This window comes from Mastomys coucha, unplaced genomic scaffold (genome assembly GCF_008632895.1).
Source record: "Mastomys coucha isolate ucsf_1 unplaced genomic scaffold, UCSF_Mcou_1 pScaffold5, whole genome shotgun sequence".
Taxonomy (NCBI): Eukaryota; Metazoa; Chordata; class Mammalia; order Rodentia; family Muridae; genus Mastomys; species Mastomys coucha.
Genome location: NW_022196911.1, coordinates 65,971,835 through 65,989,593, shown reverse-complemented (window position 1 = coordinate 65,989,593; position 17,759 = coordinate 65,971,835). Strand labels below are relative to the sequence as shown.

General features: G+C 50.6%; 1 protein-coding gene and 1 long non-coding RNA gene across 11 annotated transcripts; one reads left to right on the top strand and one right to left on the bottom strand.

Annotated features, from left to right (window-relative positions):
- The first annotated feature begins 59 nt into the window (after nucleotides 1-59).
- Nucleotides 60-17,729, top strand: Camta2 (calmodulin binding transcription activator 2). Of its 10 annotated transcripts, none has more exons than XM_031353485.1 (23): nucleotides 60-274; nucleotides 1,710-1,804; nucleotides 1,983-2,086; nucleotides 3,924-3,991; nucleotides 4,073-4,208; nucleotides 4,747-4,818; nucleotides 5,049-5,202; nucleotides 5,498-5,632; nucleotides 6,263-7,209; nucleotides 8,132-8,258; nucleotides 9,517-9,651; nucleotides 11,315-11,430; nucleotides 12,075-12,259; nucleotides 12,569-12,647; nucleotides 12,796-13,018; nucleotides 13,349-13,650; nucleotides 15,076-15,272; nucleotides 15,526-15,709; nucleotides 16,087-16,158; nucleotides 16,252-16,272; nucleotides 16,426-16,613; nucleotides 16,764-16,838; nucleotides 16,926-17,729. In XM_031353485.1, the coding sequence occupies exons 2-23, from the start codon at nucleotides 1,774-1,776 to the stop codon at nucleotides 16,987-16,989; spliced, it is 3,615 nt and encodes a 1,204-aa protein (XP_031209345.1). In that variant the 5' UTR covers nucleotides 60-274; nucleotides 1,710-1,773; the 3' UTR covers nucleotides 16,990-17,729. The 10 variants fall into 10 exon arrangements, with proteins under 10 accessions (XP_031209345.1, XP_031209344.1, XP_031209346.1 ...); XM_031353484.1 differs by having other exon boundaries at nucleotides 4,732-4,818; XM_031353477.1 differs by lacking the exon at nucleotides 60-274 and adding an exon at nucleotides 400-926 and having other exon boundaries at nucleotides 4,732-4,818.
- On the bottom strand, nucleotides 15,909-16,999 carry LOC116078344. The gene is made up of 2 exons (XR_004113513.1): nucleotides 16,854-16,999; nucleotides 15,909-16,080 (listed from the first exon to the last, which is right to left on the bottom strand). It is a non-coding gene; the product is annotated as an uncharacterized LOC116078344 (long non-coding RNA).
- Nucleotides 17,730-17,759: the final 30 nt, after the last annotated feature.

Sequence of the window (17,759 nt, the reverse complement as noted above, 5' to 3'; positions counted from 1 at the left end):
CGCCCACAGTCACGTCAATCGGCCGAGTTTCCGCCTCCGGATCCCGGTTCCTCAGCGCTATTGCCTCTTTAGGGACGGTCCAGCAGTGCGTCTCGTAGACTGGCCCAGAGCCCCAAGTGTGCTGACCCTAGGTTCCCTTCCCGACCCCCGTTCCCTTAATTGGGAGGCCCCGCCCCGTGCGCACTGACGTCGAACGCCGCTGTCAGCCGGCGCTAGGGGGGGTCGGTTTGGGGTAGAATGGCCGCTGCCGCCGTCACCCGCGGGACCCCGGGAGGTAAGAGCCAGGGCCTCTAGCCCGCCTCTCCGCCCCCGCGCCAGGGGGCGCAGCTCTACGCGGCCTGGGTGTGGAGCGCGGCGCTGGGGACCACCGTCCCTCCTCCCCGTTTGCCCCCACCTCACCGCTTCCGTCCTCTTTCCCCGCGCCAGGGGGCGCCGCTAGGCGCAGGGCCCCTTCACGGATCAGAGTGCCAGGAGAGTCCCCAGGCCCCCCTCACCGGGCTCCCGCACTGCCCCTTGCTGCCGGGTGTTCGTGAACTCTGCTCAGCTGCTTTTCCAGAACATCCGGGTTTGAGGGCGGGACCCTCTCCCACCTCCGGGATTCTCCCAGGACCCCCGCCCCCTTGGGGAGAGCATCCCACCCCGGCGACTGTCTTGTCATAGACCACCACTCTTAGGCCCGCAGTCTCATCGGGCTCCAGCTCTGCACCCTGGCAAACTGCCTAGCCAGAGCTGCGCACCTGCACCCTGGGGTGGACTTCTTATCCCAACCCTAGCCTCTCTGCACACCTCCGATCCTGAATGGGCTTCCACCCCCTCTCCATCCCCGGACACCTGGCAGAACCCGCGCAGAGAGCCTCCTCCAGCTCCCATCTGTTACTCGAGAGGGCGGAGGCTCAGGCTGGAGCCAGAGCAGTAGAGGGGATATGGTAGGCTGGGAGCCAGAGAAGAAGCAGAGGTTGGGGAAATAGGAGTGTCGGGGTGAAGTGAAATTATAGCTGCAAAGAGGGAGCCGGCATGTCCCACCCGGAAGCTTACTCTGACATGTCTATTCCAAATTCCCCCAGCCACTGACCAACCTGAGAGAGAGCGCGCACATGAGGTCAATTATCAGATCAACCCTTCCCCTTAGAAAAAGTCAAAGAGAAGGAAATTGGCGTGTGTCTTAAAAGAGCCAGCTTGTTATTGGACTTAGATCTGCTTTCCTCCAGCATCCAGGTTTTCTTGCCAAGCCATCCTCCTAGAACCAGAGCTCTAGCTCTCACTACTGGCCCACCCTTAGCTCTAGCCTTGCTCTCCCTTCCTAAATGTACGCTGAGTTCTTTTTTCTGCTTGATTTTTCCGTAGAGAAATAGATCTACTAACTGACCTCACCTACTCTCTCTCAGGTCTGTCAGGGCCTATGAGAATCTGGGTTAGACATGCAGGATCCAGCTTCCTGCCCTGGGGAATGTTCCAATACTGTCAGCATCCCCCCACTCGTCCCTTTCTTCCTGATCACTCTGTTCTGTCTTGTCTCCCCACTCATGTTGGTTCCCTGTACTCTGTTCTTTCATCTCTATTCGCTGGTTCTGCTGTCACATTCTAGTTCCACATTTTCTTCATCTTTCCCAGATATCAGTACTGAGTCTAAACCCCTTACCTCTCCTCAAGCTCCTTATTTTGGATTAATGTGGGGGCTTCTTCCATGACCTTGTTCTCTCCTTTTCCAGCACACACTCCCCCTCCCCCCGGCCCCTCAGGCCGGGGGTGACCTTGCCCCCTGGAACCTTCACCATGAATACCAAGGACACCACTGAGGTTGCTGGTAAGTTCACAAAATGAGTTCTCAGTTTGGGCACAGCCTTGTTTTGCTACTGTCTGTCCTTCTGATTCTTTGCTCCCCTCTTCTCTGGTCCTGGTTGCAGTTTTCCCCAGTGCTCTGGATTATACTGGGCTCCCTTCCTCTGTTTTGCCTCTAACAAGGCTCTTCTGGTTCCCTCTAGAGAATAGCCGCCACTTGAAGATCTTCCTCCCTAAGAAACTGCTGGAGTGTCTTCCTCGATGCCCACTGCTGCCTCCAGAGCGGCTCCGATGGAATACAAATGAGGTTTTCTAGGGAGCTTGGGGGATTGGGCCCCAGCAGACCCTTGTGGACTGGAGGAGGTGGAGTGCTGTGTCTGTGGACACTCATTACTGAGCACTATTCTAGGCCTTTTGGAGATTATAGAATTGCAAAGACTTGCACCTTATGGGAGTCCATTTCTCTTCGGTATAATCCATCCATACAAAACAACAGCTTACTCTTTCTTCATATTGAGTACCATGCTCTGTATCTGACCTGTACTATATCGTATCACTCTAGATGTTAGTGAAGAGGAAGTGATTAGTTTTGTTTCTATGTGTTAAATGCTTGGTTTTGGATGGGGTATCATGGAGTCCAGGTGAGCCTTGCACTTGCTGTGTAGTCAAGGATGACCTTAAATATCCAATCCTCCTGCCTCTACCGCTTGAGTGCTGGGATTCTAAATGTGTGCCACAAAACTTAGTTAATGAAGTGCTGGGGCATGAACCCAAGGCCTTGTGCAGGCTAGGCAAGCCCTCTACTGAGTGAGCTACTCCACTGCCCTAGCTTTGAACTCTTGATCCTCCTGCTTCCCTATCCCTGCTCAGGTGCATATTTTTGTGAAGACCAGAGAGGTCAGATGTCTTCCTCAGTCATTCTACCTTGTTTTTGAGACAGTCTTTAAATGAACTTGACACTCACTGATTTGCTGGACTAATTGGCCAGCCAGCCCCAGAATCATTTTGTCTGTCCTTCCCCAGCACTAGGATTACAGGCATGAGCAGCCGTGCCTAGCGTTGTGTGTGGGTTGAGGATCTGAATTTATGTCCACACTTATACAGCAAGCACTTCACTGCTTGAGTCACCTCCACAGCCCTACATTGGCCTTTTGGAGACAGGGTCTCCTGTGGCCTGGAACTCCTTATCCTCCTGCCAAGTGCTGGGATTACAGGTGTATACCCACATGCCTGTCTCAGAGTCCCTGCTTTTTACTGCCTTCTAGAGGGCACAGAATTCTTGTCATATCTCCTGTACTCTATGTACATGTTCCCTTGTACATAGAGTTGTACATGTTGGTGACTGGTGATTATTGATTCAGAACTAGAATTGTCTGTAAAGCTGGGGGGTAGTGGTTCACACCCATAATCTTAGCACTCAGGAGGCAGAAGCAGGAGGATCACCACATAAATGTAACCATCCTGGTCTACATATCAAGGACAGGGCAGGCCAAGGTGAGACTGTATTGTCAATAAAAATGGGTGTGTTTGTATATGGTTATTGTAAGTGCTACAAAGCCTTCATGAAGTTCAGAGAAGCCACAGAACTTCACATAGCATCTGGGAAGTACCAAAGACACTTGGAATTTCCAGACATAGAGAGGTACTCCCATGGTCCTGAGAGGTGTGGGGCACTAACGTGAAGGGTGATTGTTGGAGGTCTGCTCAGGAAACAATCAGTGAATGCATCTGGCAGGACCATTGGGTTGGATTTGAGTAAATAATTGTGTGATACTTTGTCTGAAAGTCTTGGAGTCAGAGAACCTGGAGTTCTTGTCAGTGTCAAACGATTGATGGTTCTTACAGAGAAAGTACCTAATATGAGCAAAGGATAAGCTTGAAGCTGGCCCCATGGTATAGGCTCCAGTAGGGAGAGAGATAAGAGGTTACACTGGTGGTTTTCTCCTCCTGGTACTCGAACCTAGAGCCTTGCACATGCTAAACAAGCATTGTCTTTTTCTGTTTCTAAGAGGGCTCTGAGGGCTATGAGGCCTTGCTAGGTCCAGACACCTGGAAGAGCCTTACAGTAGGTGGCATTACCTCTGCAGAGGCCCTGAGACAGTGACCAAGTGGGGACACCTACCCAAGTGTTTCTTCTCCTACAGGAGATTGCGTCCTACCTGATCACCTTTGAGAAACACGATGAGTGGCTGTCTTGTGCCCCAAAGACAAGGTGAGAAAGCTCTCCAATGTGAAGAGTAACAAATCCTGGGCTGTGTTCACAAAACTTGAACTCCCCACCCCCCATTTCCAGGCCTCAAAATGGCTCCATTATCCTCTACAATCGTAAGAAGGTGAAATACCGGAAGGATGGCTACCTTTGGAAGAAGCGGAAGGATGGGAAGACTACCCGAGAGGACCACATGAAACTCAAGGTCCAGGGCATGGAGGTGAGAGCCCTTGCCCTTGCCCACACTCCAGCCTGTCAGGGTTTTGGGCTGTTGTCTGCCCTTCCCTCTCAGTCAGCCTTCTTCTCTCATCAGTCTGACTGATCAGCTGACTGATGGCTGAGCTCACTCTCAGCTTCCCATTCTTCATGACCCAGCTTTTTGTCATGGTAGACAGTCCCCTCACTTCCCTTGCCTTTCCCTCAGGGATCCAAGTGGTGATATTCTAAACATGGGCTTCTCCTCCAAACCCTTGTTCTGCTGCACCTCCTCTCTGCCCTTGGATTTCTTTCCCACACCTCAACTTGGGCCCTTTTTGTAAGACCCTACTCCCACCCCCAGTTCCTCTGTTCCCTTCTCTCTGTCCCTCAACCATGATGTAAAGCCTGCTGGAATTTGGAAGGGATGGGAAGAGGGTGGGGGTAAGGAGAGGACTGAAGAGGAACTGGTGGAAAGATTGGGATTCCTGCAAAGGAACTGAACAGAGGAGGAGTTGGGGAGCAGACTAGCCCTCCCCCCACCCCAGCCTGTCTCCTGGCAGTGTCTCTATGGCTGCTACGTTCACTCTTCCATCGTCCCCACATTCCATCGGCGCTGCTATTGGCTGCTCCAGGTAAGAACTGAGAAGGCAGCCAGATTTCTGGCTCTTTAAGGAAAATGGGTTCTCAGAAGATGAAGTGAAATAGATTCTGAGTGGGAAAAGCAGAAAGGACATCAGGGATAGAACATAGTAGAAATTGGGGGTGAGTAGAATTGGGGTGATGCGCAGAAGAAAGTAAGGGCTAGGAGCCTAAGCCCCTGAGTCCTAGACCCCATGGCTCTCTGTGTGCCTTTGTGCCCCAGAACCCTGACATCGTCCTTGTGCACTACCTGAACGTCCCAGCTCTGGAGGATTGTGGAAAGGGCTGTAGCCCCATCTTTTGTTCCATCAGTAGCGACCGGCGAGAATGGCTGAAGTGGTCACGTGAGGAGCTACTGGGACAGCTGAAGCCCATGTGTAAGGAGCAAGCAGGGATGAACTCTAAGGGAAAGTGAGAGTGGAACTTCCCAAAGCACTGGGGTTCTGTGCCCAAACCCCACGGGTAACTATTTCTCTGTAAGCCAGGAGGGCACTTTCTCGTTTGGATACTGGACATTGAGCCTGTATGGTCTAAGATGTGGACTATGGAGAGGGGGTGAGAGACAGCTGTGGGCTATATGTCTGAGTAGGTTTAAGATCAGCAAATCAGAGGTTTGGAGGAACCATAGATGTACTTTGGAAGTCTCATTGTGTTCCCCCAAATCTCCTCTAGTTCATGGCATCAAGTGGAGCTGTGGGAATGGGGCAGAGGAATTTTCCGTGGAACAGTTGGTGCAACAGATCTTGGACACCCACCCAACCAAGCCAGCACCCAGAACCCATGCTTGTCTCTGTAGTGGGGGCCTTGGTAAGTGACCCCCAACTCTGGAACTCTTTTCCTAGTTAGCCACATTGCTTAGTAACTGCCTTGATGATATTTGCATACTAATTTGCAAGTCTTTGCATGCCCGGAAAGATGGGCCAGATGGGCAAAGAACTCCTTATCTGGAGGCTCGGATCCCCCTGGCAGTCCACAGCCCTTCTGCCCTCTGCTTTCAGGAATTCCTCCCCTACTACTGCATACCACCAATCACACCCAGCCTTAGGTTTGATCCTATTTGGTTATTCTTTTGTCCTTTTACTCTGCCTTTAGCTACTGCTATCAGCTACTGCCTCAAGCCAGGACTCCTCCCCAACTCTGTTCCTCTAGTCCTGTTTATTTTGAGGAGAAACTGAAGGGAGGGGAGGGGGAGACCCACTTTTGATGCCTCCCAGTGGTCATAATCAGTATTACACTGTAGTAGGTTTAGTGTGTGTGTGTGTGTGTGTGTGTGTGTGTGTGTGTGTGTGTGTGTGTGTCTCACTTTCTCGGAGGGGGGGGTAGGATGGGATGGAGGTGGGAAGTGGAAGAGTGAGGGTAAGGGGGTTTCCAGGAAAGGACTGCTGGAAAAAAAAATGTATCTTCTCCCTTCTGTTCTCCCTATTCTCTTCACTCCAGGTTCTGGGAGCCTTACCCACAAATGCAGTAGCACGAAACATCGCATCATCTCTCCCAAAGTGGAGCCTCGAGCTTTAACCCTGGCTTCTATATCCCACTCCAAGCCCCCTGAGCCTCCACCACTGATAGCTCCACTTCCTCCAGAGCTCCCCAAGGCACATACCTCCCCGTCTTCCTCCTCTTCCTCCTCCTCCTCCTCCTCAGGATTTGCAGAACCCCTAGAAATCAGACCTAGCCCTCCTACCTCTCGAGGGGGTTCCTCAAGAGGAGGCACTGCCATCCTCCTCCTAACAGGACTAGAGCAGCGTGCTGGGGGCCTGACACCCACCAGGCACTTGGCTCCGCAGGCTGAACCTAGACCTCCTGTGAGCTTGGCTGTGGTTGTAGGTTCTGAGCCTTCTGCCCCACCAGCTCCTCCCAGCCCTGCCTTTGACCCCGATCGTTTTCTCAACAGCCCCCAAAGGGGCCAGACATATGGAGGGGGCCAAGGAGTAAACCCAGACTTCCCTGAGGCCGAGGGCACTCACACTCCCTGTCCTGCCCTGGAACCTGCTGCTGCCCTGGAGCCTCAGGCAGCTGCTCGAGGTCTCCCTCCACAGTTGGGAGCAAGCGGGAGAAAAGGAAACAAATTTTTTATCCAAGATGATGATAGTGGGGAGGAACTCAAGGGTCCAGGAACGGTGCCACCTGTACCTTCACCCCCTCCTTCATCCCCATCCTCCCCAGCCGCCTTGCCGCCTTCAGGCAGGGCAACAAGAGGAGAAGCCTTGTTTGGAGGCTCTGCTGGCGGCACCAGTGAGCTGGAGCCCTTCAGTCTTTCATCATTCCCAGACCTTATGGGAGAACTCATCAGTGATGACGCTCCAGGTGCCCCTGCCCCAACTCCCCAGCTCTCTCCTGCTCTTAACACCATCACAGATTTTTCCCCAGAGTGGTCCTACCCAGAGGTGAGTCAGGTTTTTCTTCTTCCATTAGTTTTCGGATTTTTCAAAATGAATTTTATTAACCCTTACCCCACGGCCTGTGACCTGCCTTCTCTCACAGCTTTTGTTTGTTCCCCTTAATGTTAGGAATCAAATCCAGCTTGTTAGGCATATGCTCTGCCATTAAGTGATTCTCTACAAGTCCTTCCTCCTCCTGGCTCTCCAAACCTTTACTTTTATGTAAACTATAGCTTTTCCACATACCTTTTCCCATGTCTCCCCCTTCCCATGTTCCCAGAGCCCCTTCAGGGTAAGGGGAGGATACAGAGGCCTTTAATCCTAGACACACACACACACACACACACACACACACACACAATGAGATGCCTGCAGACTCTGGGCAGATGAGAGACTGTGGTCAATAATGGAGAAGTTCCGCTTTGCTTGGAGAGGGAAAGGGGAACTGCAGTGAGTGAAGCAGCTGGACAGCAGAGCTGACACTCTTGGGGAGCCACAAGTTCTGCTTCTTGGTAGACTGGGAACATTTTAGTGAAGGGCTGAAGGTGAAGCTTAACATTTGCCTAGCATAGACAAGGCCTTGGGTTTGGCCTGGATCCTCAGCCCTGGGGAAAGGATTTTTTTACTTTTTTGTTTTTTTAAACATGGGCAAGGTGGGGCACGCTAATCCCAGTACTCAAGAGATAGAAGCCAGATGATCAGGAATTCTAGGCCATCCTTAGCTACATAGTAAGTAGCTAAGACTAAGAGACCAGACTAAGCTACATGAGATTCTATTTAAATAAAAAACAAAACAAAACAAAACAAAAAAACCCCAAAACCAAAAAGACAGAAAGAAAACTTAGTTCCAATGAGATAAATAACCACTTGACAGAACCCTGAGACGCTAGCACAACTCCAGTCATGTGACTGTGACTTGTGTCTGCAGGGTGGGGTCAAGGTGCTCATCACCGGTCCTTGGACGGAGGCCACAGAGCATTACTCCTGTGTCTTCGATCACATCGCAGTGCCAGCCTCCCTGGTCCAGCCTGGTGTCTTACGCTGCTACTGTCCTGGTATGGAGATTGGGAACGATATGGGAAGGGACTGCCATTATGGACAGTTAAAATGAGTGAGGACCTCCAGACTTTCAGAAAGCACTGGAAACAAATAGGTCGTTCTGAGGACAAAGACCCCTTCCAGCCCCAAAGCACAGTGCCCAGTTCCCCTGGCAGATGGACGAGCTTAACCTTAGTATCAGCAAATCTCAGATCTGGTTAAGAAGTCTACTTGTTAGCTAACCAGTGATCTCTAAAATTCTTCCTTGTGTTTCCATCCTCTAAGGTTAAGCATTTGGCCAAAGCGATCTCTAATATCTGTACTGTCTCTGAAGCTTAGATGGAGCCAGGGTCTTCTAATACCAATCCTGGGAGTCTCATCAGCCATATGTACCTATTTAATTAAACTTAAAATCTGTCGTCTCAGGCACACTGACCATAGTCCAAGTGCTCAATCACCACACATTCTAGTGCTCCCATGTTGAGTAGTTTAGATGTAAACATTCTCACTGTAGAAAGTTCTGGACAGCGATGGTCTATGCCTCTGTTCTACCACCACCCTTCCCTGCAATCTAACACTCAACAATTATCTTCTGCAGGGCAGTGGTGGTAGACACCTTTAATCCCAGCACTTGGGAAGCAAAGGCAGGCAGATTTCTGAGTTTGAGGCCAGCCAGGGAGATACAAAACCAAACCAAAAAACAACAAAAAAAACCCCACACAGTTAAAACAGTTGTCTTCCTTTGGGGATCCGGGTTAGTAGTATTGTATTCTCTCCTAGTCTCCACAGCCCCAGTCAAAAGGGGAGGGGATAAGAAAGGAAACAGGAGTAAGGTCAGAGAAACTGGCAAGTGGGGGGAACGTCTCAGGCTCTGGCCTGGAGATTAAAACCTGGCAGCTTTATCTGGAGAGTGGTAGGCATTGAGACTCTGGACACAGCTCCTACTGGATACTGCTGGTAAATAGACAGATTCCCTTTCCTGCATTTCAGTAAGGGTCATGACCTCTGAACTCTGGTCATCACATTTGCTGAGCAGCATCCTTAATTTGAGGGTCTACATGCAATAATTCTCTGGTCCATAGAAGGTATTACATTACTGAATAAAGAGTCTCCCCTTCCTGTTAGTGCAAACGCTGCAGACTGAAGCTAGGGATCTCTTGGCCCACAGCAAGTGAACAGGAGAAATATGGAATGATCATCACTGGCTCTGATATAGCTAAACGGGCAGGAAAGGAGCCAAGGAAAGAGACCTTCTTCCTGACCCATTCTCCCCAGCCCATGAGGTAGGGCTGGTGTCTTTGCAGGTGGCAGGGCGGGAAGGCCCCCTCTCTGCTTCTGTGCTCTTTGAGTATCGAGCCCGCCGGTTCCTGTCTCTACCTAGTACACAGCTTGACTGGTTGTCACTGGATGGTGAGTACTGAGCCCTTTGACCCAGGTCTTAGGCATGACCTGCTTGCATACAAGTGGTGCACAGACATACATGCAGGCAGAACTCCCATGCATATAAAGTAAAAATTAAAAGAAAAAAAAACTATAGGCTACTTATTTTTATGTTTTTCTTTTGGATAATAAGGATGTTTTCATTATAGGACTGTTAGAAATTACAGAAAAACAAAAATGGAAACGTGTAATAGCATTGGCATGGCTATTATTGAAGTGTTCTCTCTTACCCATAGGGCACACACAAATCCATGTGCTTATATGTGTATTTAGTTGGTCCTGTTTCTGCTTTTACTTGCTTCCTTTCCTGGAGCTCCGAGAACTCTGAGACTACTCCTTCCTTAGAGTTTGCTTTTCTTCCTCTTGGTAGATCTGTTGCTTCTTGGTTCTCAGTTATGCTATCATCCCTGTTACTCTTCTTGTCTCCTGCCATTCCTCCTTCTCTTAGAACTTCTGGTTGCTACTCTTGCCTCACTCTTTGGTGGTGTACGTGTGTGTGTGTGTGTGTGTGTGTGTGTGTGTGTGTGTGTGTGTATGTGTACGCATGTATGTCTGTGCATGCATGTGTGTGTTATACTTGTCACATTGTGTGCATGTGTGTGTGTGCATGTGTTATAGTTGTCACATAGCCTTAGCAGTGCTGGCTTGTCTGTCTGATTTTAATCTGCCCTCCTTGGACCTTAGTAGCCTTCCCTGTCCTGCTCTGGCTGTTTATCTTTTTATTCTAATGTGCCATCTCTCTGCTGGGCCTCCTCTCTTCTTCCCAGTGCTTGAAGCTTGAACTCTATCTGATCATGCTCTTCTTCTTCTTCTTCTTCTTCTTCTTCTTCTTCTTCTCTTTTTCATGCTTACCTTCTTTTCTAATCACTTGGTTGGGACATCTGGCTCTGTTCTTTCTTTCCTCACTGTCGCCTTTAAGTTTCTGTTCCCGTCCTAAGTTTCTACTCCTCATTCCCTTCTGTCATGGCACTGTGGAACATCCCATCTTCGGTTTTTCTGTGCTTGTTTTCCCCAGGATCTGCTCCCCTCCCACCTCCTCTCCTTGCCCTTATTTGATCTCAGAAGGGGACAGATACAGCTCATGTTCATGTGTGCACATATGTGTGTATAAATTTGTGTATGGAGTTGGGAGGAAGAAGATGAACATAGCAATCTATCTCTGTCACTTTCCCTTCCCAACCATCCTTTGTGGTCAGCTGCAGGGGACCTCTGGAGTAGGCAGTGCTTTTCAACTATAGCCTTTGGGGTAGTAGTTAGCTTAGGAGGGGGACCTTGGAAAATTCAACCCAGCATGGGGGACAGTGGTAGAGTCTGGAGCAAGAACTTGGGGAGCATGCTGTCTAGGAAAAGGCTGGAAGAAGACATGCCAGTATGTGCCGTAGTTAGCTGAGGACTAGATGAGCCATGAGGAATTCCTGTGTCTATATTAGAGAAAACAGCCTTGGTTCTTAATCCTGGTTCTAGTCTATAAGACTAAGAGCCCTAGTTCAAGAGCTGAGTTTTCCTGGTGAGTTCTGTTTAGATGAGTGGATGGGGGAGTATTGTGTAGAGGAAGAACAATTCTTTACTCTGCTAGTAGTGTTCCTAGCATCACACATATCCTGTCTACTTATCTCCCATACCCATCCTACAGACAGCCAGTTCCGGATGTCCATCCTAGAGCGGCTGGAGCAGATGGAGAAGAGGATGGCAGAGATTGCAGCAGCTGGGCAGGCACCTGGTCAGGGTCCAGAGGCTCCTCCAATTCAGGTACTTCTAAGCAAAGACCATGGTCTACAGTGGGGAACACAAGATATCAGAGTAGTTCTAGCATAACTCTCCTCACTCACCTACCTCAGGCTCATCAGCCAGTGCTCTTCCCTCTTCCTGCTATCACTTTGCTGCACCACACACACACACACACACACACACACACACACACACTGTGGCAAGAGTGGCTATTCTGGGCACCCTCGTGGCATGACAGGCTTCAGACTATTTCTGATCTGATGAAGGGTGGAAGTAAAAGTAAGGGTGAGGGAGGAATCAGGAACGTTGGGCCTAAGATCTCGCTCTATGGGTTCAGAGTCTTGGAAGGAAAAGGGCTGGGGAAGGGCATAGAGAAGACTCTGGCTCCTGGGGCAGAAAGAATAACATATGTGGACATGCACCAGCCAAAGCTAGTATGAAAGTACAGTGTAAGGTCAGCTCTCAGAAGAGTTAGAGTAGGCAGAGGGATCAGGGGATAGTGAGGCCACACAGGGACTGAGACTAGAACCAGTGAGTTATCAGTGGGAGGAACTTAGAGTGGGAAATGTGTGTGTGTGTGTGTGTGTACACTAAAAGCTGAAGCTGGGAAGATAGCCTGCAGGACTAAATTCCCAAGTCTATGTATGTGGGTGTGCGTACTGCAGGATGAAGGCCAGGGCCCTGGCTTCGAGGCACGGGTGGTGGTCTTGGTAGAGAGCATGATCCCACGGTCCACTTGGAGGGGTCCTGAGCGTCTGATCCATGGAAGCCCCTTTCGGGGCATGAGCCTTCTGCATCTGGCTGCTGCACAGGGCTACGCTCGGCTCATTGAAACTCTGAGCCAGTGGCGGTGAGTGGGGACCCAGGGTTGGGGCAGTGCTGGGGTGTGTGGCATTGGGAAACTATTGAGACTGAAGCACCAGAATAAGTTCACAGCCTGGAGGGGTCAGAGGTCACTGTGGGAAGGCATGTGCTTGGGGAAGATTGGTATTTGGAGGATCCATAATATCCTGACTTAAGACATTGACTTCTTGACCAATTAAATTGAGGAGGTCACCTCCAGTCCTTCTGGCTCTGATGTTCTTACTTTGCCCTCACCCCCACCCCCGACCCCTTGTGTTCAACCTGACTGAGCTTTGTTGTTGCCCCAAATCTCTAGGAGTGTGGAAACAGGAAGCTTGGACTTAGAGCAAGAGGTTGACCCACTCAATGTGGACCATTTCTCTTGCACGCCTCTGGTAAGGGTGCTGCTCCTAAGTCCCCTGGGGCAGTAAGCAACTAGAATGAATGCTTCAAAGGAATGCAGGGAAATACTGGGGTGGGTCAGGGCCTGAGGGCTGGCTACCTGGGAGAGGACGGGCCTCACCACCACCTTCTGTTCCTTAGATGTGGGCTTGTGCTCTGGGACACTTAGAAGCTGCTGTGCTGCTTTTCTGTTGGAACCGACAAGCACTGAGCATTCCTGACTCTTTGGGCCGGCTACCCCTATCTGTGGCTCATTCTCGGGGTCACGTGCGCCTCGCCCGCTGCCTTGAGGAACTGCAGAGGCAGGAGCTTTCAGTTGAGCACCCACTAGCTCTATCCCCACCATCCTCTAGCCCAGACACTGGTAAGAGCTGGCTTTGGGTACAGCTCTAGAGGATACAGTCAAAAAAGATCTAGAGCAAAGCTGAAGGGCGAAAGGGTGAGATGGTGGGGGGGGGGGGGCAGATAACAGGATCAAGAACTGGCAGGGAAGTCCTGGAGAGACCTAGCACCCATGTGGCAACTCACAACTGTCTGTAACTCCAGTTCTACCTACATATATTTGGTGATGGTGGGGAATTCATACACATAAAATAAATCGTAAAAAAGAAAAACAGGCAGGGAAACAGATGAGTTGGGGTGAAAGCTGAGTTTGCAGCTCCTGCTCTCCTTACGTATTTTTCCCTTATCTCAGGCCTGAGCAGTGTCTCTTCACCCTCGGAGCTGTCAGATGGCACTTTCTCTGTGACATCAGCCTACTCAAGTGCCCCAGACGGCAGTCCTCCCCCTGCTCCTCTGCTGGCCTCTGACATTTCTATGGAGATGATCCCAGGCCAGCTTTCTTCTGGTGCCCCTGAGACACCCTTACTCCTCATGGACTACGAAGCCACTAACTCCAAAGAGTCTGCTCCCTCCCCTGCTGGCCTCCCACTAGCCCAGGATGATAGGGCTGCTGCAGAGGACGCTAACAGCCTACCAGCTGTGGATGTGATCCCGGTACTGCTTCTGTTGATGGATTCAAAAGACTAGGAACAGAGCAGGGTGCAGAGGCTGGGTGAGACAGATTTCGATGAAGCAGAATCAGCCGGCTTCAGTTTTAGGAGAACGACTATTTATTTTTGGGTATAGGCCCAGGACCTCTTTGCTTAGCTCCTTTCAGACTTCGTGATTCAGCAGTCATGAGGTAGGAGAGATTAAGAATTCTGGAGAATATCTTCACTTAGAACTGTACTGTTGTAATTACTGGTGGATCCATGAAGGGCAAGGTTCTTTTGTTTTGTTCCAAAGACAGGGTCTCACTATGTAGCTCTGGCTGTCCTAGATCTCACTATTTAGACCAGCTTAGCCTTGAACTCTGAGATCCACCTGCCTATGCCTCCTGAGTGCTGGGATTAAAGGCCACTACACTCAGCTGAACATAAAGGTTCTTAAGAAACAAGGTATGGAAGGCAGCTATGAGTGTGTCTGAGTAGAGACTGGCAAGACGGAAACACTTGACAATGACTTAGAGTAGGAAGAGAGCTTGCCCATGATAAAAATTAAGGAAAGTATCATGTAATGAATGGATGAGAATGAATCTTCAGGGATAGCTAAGTACTAAAACCTGTGGACATACCTGCTTTAGAAAGGCTAAGTGTAGCCGGGCGGTGGTGGCACACGCCTTTAATCCCATCACTTGGGAGGCAGAGGCAGGCGGATTTCTGAGTTTTGAGGCCAGCCTGGTCTACAGAGTGAGTTCCAGGACACAGCTGGGGCTACAGAGAAACCCTGTCTCGAAAAACCAAAAAAAAAAAAAAAAAAAAAAAAAAAAAAAAAAAAAGAACTCCCTATCAGGAGGCAGGGGCAGGAGGATCTCTGAGCTCCAGGACAGCTGGTCTACATAGAGAGTACCAGGACAGCCAGAGCTACATAGTGAGATGCTGTCTCAAAACAAAACAAAACTCCACAAGGGCAGGATCATGGAGTCTGGCAAAGTGCTATAGACCTTACCGCTTAGCTATTCAGCAGAGTGGTATGTGGACAGTAAGCCCTGGGCTGGTTCTTGGAGCAAGTGGAGTGATAGGCTTGGGCTAGGCCTGTGGAGATATATGTTGGTTGTGTAGCATGGAACAGGTCCAAGTGGGATAGTGGACAATCTAGAAGGGTGCTAAGATCTTCATCCTTCAAATCTTGTGTTTGCTAGGACATAACAGCACAGAGGCATCAGTAGGAAAGGATGTCCCTCAGAGGAAATCAGTAAGAATGAATGAATGAGGAACTTTAGTCCAAAACTAGCGATCATAAAAGCAGTTCCTGGGGACTTTGCCTGCTGGTATCTAGAAATAAGGAGATAAGAGAGTAGGGCTTAAGGCTACAGCTTAGGCTGTGCTGGAACATCGATAGTTAGGGCTCCACAGAGTTCACACATCTCCTTTCATCCAGGTGGACATGATCTCACTGGCCAAGCAGATCATCGAAGCCACACCCGAGCGGATTAAGCGAGAGGACTTCTCAGAGTTACCTGAAGCTGGAGCCTCACCAAGGGAGCACACAGGCACTGTGGGGCTCAGTGAGACCATGTCCTGGCTAGCCAGTTACCTGGAGAATGTGGACCATTTCCCCAGCTCAGCTCCTCCTAGGTGACCAGCTCAGAATGAAGCCTTCCAGTTCATTCTCAGGGAAAGATGGGAAGGAGGAAGTTAGCTTCCCTATAGCCAGAGCCTAGTTCTGGCTGCGCCCTGGTGTGTTTGGGAAGGGACCTGGGTGGGCTGCTGAACGCTAGAGCCACTCTTTGCAGACTCTGTTGCTGAGGATCGTCCGTAAGAGCCATCTCTTGCTAGGATAAGAGGGATTTGAACTGCTTTGTGATGTCCTTTTCCTTATCCCCCACAGTGAGCTGCCCTTTGAACGAGGTCGCCTAGCTATCCCTCCAGCACCTTCCTGGGCAGAGTTTCTCTCTGCATCTACCAGTGGCAAGATGGAAAGTGACTTTGCCCTGCTGACACTCTCAGATCATGAGCAGCGGGAACTGTATGAGGCAGCACGAGTCATCCAGACAGCTTTCCGAAAGTACAAGGTTAGAGCCTAGGTTCTTAGGACAAATTATCCCTGACCAGGGAAAACCATGGGCTCCCATTGCTTTTGTAGAACAAGCACTCATCCAGAGGCCTTAAATAGGAATGAGAAAGAATGGGGGATGGGGGACATAGTACTTGCCACCAAGCCTGACAACCTAATTTTGATCCCTGGAATTCATAATGAAAGAAGAGAACCGACTGCTTCAAATTGTATTCTTATGTCCACAAACAGGCAGCCTATATACACACACACAAAATAAATAAATGCTTTTTTTAAAAAAAGTTTTAAGGAGGAGACTCTGGGAGGAAGAGGTGGTCCAGAGTCTACTAGGTGGGCCTTGAGATGCTCAGATGAGGCCTCATTCTCTTCCTTTAGGGTCGGAGGTTGAAGGAGCAGCAGGAGGTAGCCGCAGCGGTGATCCAACGTTGTTATCGGAAGTACAAGCAGGTTAGAGCATTTTCTCAAAAGTGTACCAACATGCATGTCCACCCAGCCTGACTCTGTGCTATGAGAGCCCTAACTTCCCTCTCTTTCCACAAGCTGACCTGGATTGCACTTAAGGTATTAGGCATGAGATATGGGTGCGAGTGGTCTGATTCAGCCGTGTGGGGGGTCAGAGAAAGGGATCTGCATCTGCCTAATTGAAGGGTGACCTTCAGAGGTTTGGATTTCTGTCTCCATTTCAGCTCCTGTCCCCCCTCTCCTTCCCTGCAGTTTGCACTCTATAAGAAAATGACCCAGGCGGCCATCCTGATTCAGAGCAAGTTCCGAAGCTACTATGAACAGAAGAGGTTCCAGCAGAGCCGCCGAGCAGCCGTGCTTATCCAGCAGCACTACCGCTCCTACCGCCGCAGGCCCGGGCCTCCTCACCGGCCCTCAGGCCCCCTTCCTGCTCGAAACAAGTAGGGACCGCCCCTACCTGCCCCTCTACAGCCCTCTGTTTACCTCTCTGTTAACGCCCATTCCCTGTTCTCTTCCAGCCCCTTGCCTTTCCCTACAATGGTCTTAAGGTGGACACTGGATTCTATGAGGTCTCTCTTCTTTCCCACCAGGGGCACCTTTCTCACCAAGAAGCAAGACCAGGCAGCCCGAAAAATAATGAGGTTCCTGCGGCGCTGCCGACACAGGTTCTAACCCCTTACCTCTCTGGATCTCTGCCCCGACATCTTTTCTGATCCATCAGTCTCCTCTGACTCGTCTCTGTCTCTCTGCAGAATGAGGGAATTGAAGCAGAACCAGGAGCTGGAGGGGCTGCCCCAGCCAGGACTGGCCACCTGACCTCTCCACCGCCTTTCTCCACACCTTGGGGGCCCCTTCTGGCTGTCTAAACAAGGAGAGGGCTTTCGGAACTAGGGGAGCCCCCTGTCGGCAGCTCTTTCCCCTTCACCTTTTTGGGAGCCCTTCGTAAAACCCCGCCCCTATCCTATCCCTAGCCTTACACAGTTCCTCTCTTCTGGTCGTGCCTCTTTCGGTCCCTGGCTCCAGAAGACCCATGCCCCACATATCTGCATCTTCAGCTGTGACCTACGGAGCCCTGCCTGCACCTTCTCCACAACCCCGTTCCTGCCTGCACCTGACTCGGACCTTCCTGACTTGCCTTATTTATTTGTTCGACGAGTCTCTGATGAATGTATCCGCCTCGGTCCCCACCGCTGCCTTCGCTGCGCGCGCCCTCGTGTTTCAGGGGTGACTCTGCCCTACCCTGACTCCGCATGTTTGCGTCTGTTTCCTCCTTTCCTGGCCCCGTCTTCCCCATCACCCTGACTCTCTGGTCGCCCACTTAGGGGCCAAAGAGGAGGGGGTGTACATAGGATCGCGAGGCGGAGTCCCGCTCCCGTGGGGAGGGGTTTGTACATAACTGTAACATACAGAGTATAGTGAAGAATCTATTTAAGGCGCTGTGCGGCCGGGCGTCTGGTTCCCTGGCGCGGCGGGAGCCCCCGGCTGGCTCCACGAGCACTTTCTACTTGTGCATGAGCTTGGTTTATACGAATTGCCATTAAACGTCTCTGCACCAGCTAGCCTCCGACCTATCTCTGCTGGGGGCG